The sequence below is a fragment of the Piliocolobus tephrosceles genome, unplaced genomic scaffold (genome assembly GCF_002776525.5).
Source record: "Piliocolobus tephrosceles isolate RC106 unplaced genomic scaffold, ASM277652v3 unscaffolded_28337, whole genome shotgun sequence".
NCBI classification, from domain to species: Eukaryota; Metazoa; Chordata; class Mammalia; order Primates; family Cercopithecidae; genus Piliocolobus; species Piliocolobus tephrosceles.
In genome coordinates, this window is record NW_022311351.1 from 1 (window position 1) to 4,838 (window position 4,838).

The 4,838-nt window shown below is 58.7% G+C and overlaps 1 protein-coding gene across 2 annotated transcripts; it reads right to left on the reverse strand.

The window, feature by feature from the left end:
* Positions 1–2,454: 2,454 nt before the first annotated feature.
* Positions 2,455–3,847, reverse strand: LOC111534551 (alpha-(1,3)-fucosyltransferase 5). 2 transcript variants are annotated; one of them, XM_026451236.1, is made up of 2 exons: positions 3,694–3,847; positions 2,706–3,651 (listed from the first exon to the last, which is right to left on the reverse strand). In XM_026451236.1, exons 1-2 carry the CDS (start codon positions 3,828–3,830, stop codon positions 2,706–2,708), a joined length of 1,083 nt encoding a protein of 360 aa, XP_026307021.1. In that variant the 5' UTR covers positions 3,831–3,847. The 2 variants fall into 2 exon arrangements, with proteins under 2 accessions (XP_023056898.2, XP_026307021.1); XM_023201130.2 differs by having other exon boundaries at positions 2,455–3,838.
* Positions 3,848–4,838: the final 991 nt, after the last annotated feature.

Consider the following 4,838-nt stretch of genomic DNA (forward strand, 5'->3'; position numbering starts at 1 on the left):
AGAGGGGCCCAGGTGTGTGGTGTGGGTGGCAGGTGAGTGATGGGCCCAGCAAGGCTGGCTCAGGCCCTGAGTCACCAGCGAGTTTGGCAGAGACTCTCCAGGCCCCCCACACCTTCCCCACTCTACGCCCCTCCACCCTCCCACCTGGGCCTGGGGGAGCCATCACAAGCACCTCTGCATGTCCACTGTGCAGATGGGGAAACTGGGGCTGAGAGCACCTGGGAGTCACCACCACCCTCCACCACCAGGTTCCCCATGGCATTCTCCAGAGAGCGGCAATTTCCCCCAAGCCCAGAATGTTCCGGAATGTTCCAGAAGTCTTCATTTACAGTCAGAAGACACTTGCAGACCCTAAGTGGTGGAGCAGGGCTGTATGGGGGACTTGCCTGACTTTGGAGTTCTTGACCTGAGATCTTCAGAAAACCCACTTTCACCTCTGACAGCTGTGTGGCCTTGGGTGAGTTCCTCAACTTCTCTGGGCATCAGCCACCTCCTCTGCAGAGCGGAGCCACTGCCGGCACCTTCCTCAGGAGGCTGAGGTCATGCTGATCCTCCCACCATCCCGCAGGGTCTCTGCATACCCCCTGCAGGGAGGAATGTTTGGCCTGGGTCCCTGGCCCTATGTGGGCCTCAGTTTCCCCTCCTGTAATACTTTTAAGAACCCCACCTCCCCCTGCTTATCCACAAGGCCACACACATGGTCACAGCCACTTGCAGACACAGCTTAAGAATCCCATATGTGGCCACACACAGCCCACTTCACCACATCCCAGGACACAGGTCCATGCAGATACAGCCTTGCGTGGTCACACAGAGAGACACACAGACATGCACGCTCAGAGAGGGGCTCCTGCTCCGTCCAACACTCAAAGCCTCACTCCCAGGGCCACACATTCTGTCTCACATTCGCAATCACCACCACCTACAAACACCCACAGAGAGCCACAGACAGGCATCGCAACACATCTGCAGGCACTATCAGAGTCACACCAAGGTCACACCCACAGTGATGTGTTTGTGACACCCACCTGCTGACAGTCACACCGAGTGTCCCCCAGCCATGTGCACACCACTGCTGACGGTCACACACATTCCCCTTGCCCTCCTCCTTAGGGGATCCTGCCCTTCTCTGACCTGCCCTGCACACCTGGGGCAACACATCCAGCTCCCTTGGGCCCTGTGCCCTGGGCAGAGAGGGTCCCTTTATCCCAGCCCTGCCCATCTTCACTCCTGGAGAGCATGGGCCCCAGTCCCCAGCCCTCAGAGCCTGCATGTCCACTGTGCAAATGGGGAGACTGAGGCTCAGGGAGCACCTGGGATTCACCACCACCTTCCACCACCAGGTCCCCCTTGGCATTCCACAGAGCAGCAACTCTCCCCAAGCCCAGAATGTTCCGGAATGTTCCAGACGTCCTCATTTACAGTCAGAACCCATCTGCAGCCCCTAAGTGGTGGAGCAGGGCTCTATGCAGGGCTTGCCTGACTTGGGAGTTCTTGACCTGAGATCTTCAGAAAAAAGACTTTCGGCCGGGCGCGGTGGCTCAAGCCTGTAATCCCAGCACTTTGGGAGGCCGAGACGGGCGGATCACAAGGTCAGGAGATCGAGATCATCCTGGCTAACATGGTGAAACTCTGTCTCTACTAAAAAATACAAAAAACTAGCCGGGCGAGGTGGTATGCGCCTGTAGTCCCAGCTACTTGGGAGGCTGAGGTGAGAGAATGGCGTGAACCCGGAAGGCAGCGGAGCTTGCAGTGAGCTGAGATCCGGCCACTGCACTCCAGCCCTGGCGACACAGCGAGACTCCGTCTCAAAAAAAAAGAAAAAAGACTTTCACTTCTGGGTGGGTGCCAGAGCCCACCCCAGGGAGCCAGCTGGAGGAGAGGACCCCCGAGGGATCTGAACACTCCCCTCCTCAAAGGGCTTGACCTCCAGGGTCACAGAAAGTTCTAGAACAGGGTTTTCTGCCCCTGGACATTTGGAACCATCATTGTTGGTTGTAGGGGCCCTGACTTGTGCATCGTAGGGGGTGTGGAGTAACCCTGGCCTCTACCCACGAGGTGACCTCATCCTCCTCCCCGGGTTGTGACGACTGGAAATGTCTCCGGACATTGCCACGTGCCCTTGGGGATGGAATCGCCCTGCATGAGAACCACTGTCTAGAGTGAGGGGGACACAGGAGCTTTCCTTGAAGCATTCTCGTGTGAAAATGGTAACAGCATCGTCTGTTTGCACCCTTCATGGGTGGTTAACAACGGCAATAAAACCACAAGCTAACCAGCCTGCACCATCGCCCGGGGGCAGGGTCTCAAGGGTACCAGTTCCCAGGGTACCCTCCAGGATGAAGTCCCCAGCAGGTGAGGCTCCTAACAGGTGACATTCAGTGTGGCAAGGTCTCTGGGATCAGGTCCCAGAAGGTAAAGTCCCCAACAGCCGAGATCCTCAGTAGGTGCAGCCTCCAGCAAGCGAGGTTCCCAGTAGGCACCGTCCCCAGCCGGCAAGGTCCCCAGCAGGGTTGGCTCCTGGCAGTGGTAAAGCCCGGCATGTGAAGTCCCAGGTAAGTCACACGCCTGGCCACCAAAGGCTTCAGCAGGCGAGGCCCCAGGCAGGTGAGGCCCCAGGTAGGTAAATCCCCAGACTAGTGAGACCCTAGGTAGGTGAGGCCCTGAGAAAGAGGTCCCGGCAGCCCAGGCCCCTCACCGGCCTCTCAGGTGAACCAAGCCGCTATGCTGCGCACTGTTTGGTACCTAGATTCCTCCTGCAGTTTCCAGCAGGCCTTGCAGAAAGCCAGTGTCCAGCTGAAGAAGCGAGGCCGCAGCGTCTCCCGCCAGCGAAAGTAGCTCAGGTAGCGGGCGTGGTCCTTGTCCAGCTCCTGCAGGTATCGGGCCAGGTCCCTGGGGCTCTGGAAGTCGTCCACGTGGATGAAGGCATCGGGTGGCAGGAACCTCTCATAGTTGCTTCTGCTGGGCCCCAGCACCACGGGCACGGCCCAGGCCTCCAGGGCGTTCTTCCACAGCTTCTCGGTGATGTAGTCAGGGTGCAAGGAGTTCTCGAAGGCCAGGTAGAACTTGTACCTGGACAGCGTCTCCATCATGGTCCCCCTGGGCAGGGGCTTGTGGGATTTCCCGTACACATCCACCTTGAGATGGGCCTGCAGGCTCTGGTAGTAGCGCACCCTGGCTGAGTCCGGCTTCCAGTTGGACACCGCCCAGGCCACCAGCTCGGTCTTGGCCGAGAGGTTGAGTGGTGGGTGGGCAGGCTGGCCGGACCACGGTTCCAGCCAGCCGTAGGGCGTGAAGATGTCGGAGTCGCTGCGGTAGGACATGGTGAGATTGAAGTATCCGTCCAGGGCTTGCAGGTGCCGGCAGTGGCTTGGGGACTCCATGCTTAACCAGATCCAGCGCTGCCCCTGCGGCCTGGTGGGGGGCGGGAGGTCGGCACTGGGGTCGTACATGATATCCCGGTGGTGCACGATGACCGCGTCTGCCTGTGGGTACACATCGGAGTCGGCAGTGATGTTGCAGTCGGCTGCGCCGGGCACCATCTCTGAACAGCGGGGCAGAGCCATGGGTGTGTTAAAAGGCCACGTCCACAGCAGGATCAGGAGGGTGGGGCGGGCAGGGGTCGTCGTGCTGTCCTGGCAGCGGGACCCACTGGGAGCTCCAGTGACAGGTGCCACGGCCGTAAGCCCTGGCCTAGGGGACCCAGTGGCATCGTCTTGGGACACACGCAGGTAGGAGAAGAAACACACAGCCACCAGCAGCTGAAACAGCAGCCCGGCCAGACAGTGGCGCCACAGCCATTGTGGCTTGGCTGGGCCCAGGGGATCCATGTGTCAGAGCAGCTGGGAAGAGAGGAGAGAGGAGTGAGGGTCATTAAGGACAATCACCTACTTCCTGGCCACGCGTCCTGAGAGAAGCTGTTATAATTTATGACACAGCTTGTCATAAATACCCCCGGTACCCCTGAGTTGAGGATTGAATTTATGACTCTGACAGGGAAGGGTACAATGGGATTAGGTGTTGCAAGTAACATAAGAGTTCTCCAGATAAGGTAGGAGTTGAGGGAAAGGGTGTCCCTTGGATGAGGAAAGAGCCAGTGCCAAAGCCTGGCGGGGTAAGACACCTGAGCAGTTTGCAGACAAAGAAAAGGAAGTGCTCAGGCTGCCAGTTTAAGCTTGATTTTCTATTCACTTGGTGTTTCAATCAACAAACACTCAAAGCTAACCCCCCTGGCCCTCAGACACCCTGTCCCTGCCCTGGGGGAGAGGCTGAGGCTGGGGGAGAGGTGGGGAGGATAGGAGGGAAAATGGGCAGGTGTGAAGAGTCGGGGAGGCAGGGACTGACCAGGTAGGGAGTGGGGGGAACCTGGGACCCCAGGGAGGAGTAGGAGTTCTGGGAAGACGAGCCCCGCTTGTCCTGGAGATGCCCAGCGTGGAACTGGAGGGAGCCCAGGGCCCCCGGAGTGTAGGCACTGGGTCTGGGAAGTCAGAGAAGAAAAACCTTCAGGCCGGGCGCGGTGGCTCAAGCCTGTAATCCCAGCACTTTGGGAGGCCGAGACGGGCGGATCACGAGGTCAGGAGTTCGAGACCATCCTGGCTAACACGGTGAAACCCCGTCTCTACTAAAAAATACAAAAAGCTAGCCGGGCGAGGTGGCTGGCACCTGTAGTCCCAGCTACTTGGGAGGCTGAGGCAGGAGAATGGCGTAAAAACCCGGGAGGCGGAGCTTGCAGTGAGCTGAGATCCGGCCACTGCACTCCAGCCTGGGCGACAGAGCAAGACTCCGTCTCAAAAAAAAAAAAGAAAAACCTTCAAAGAGGCTAAGAGGGGCGACTGGAG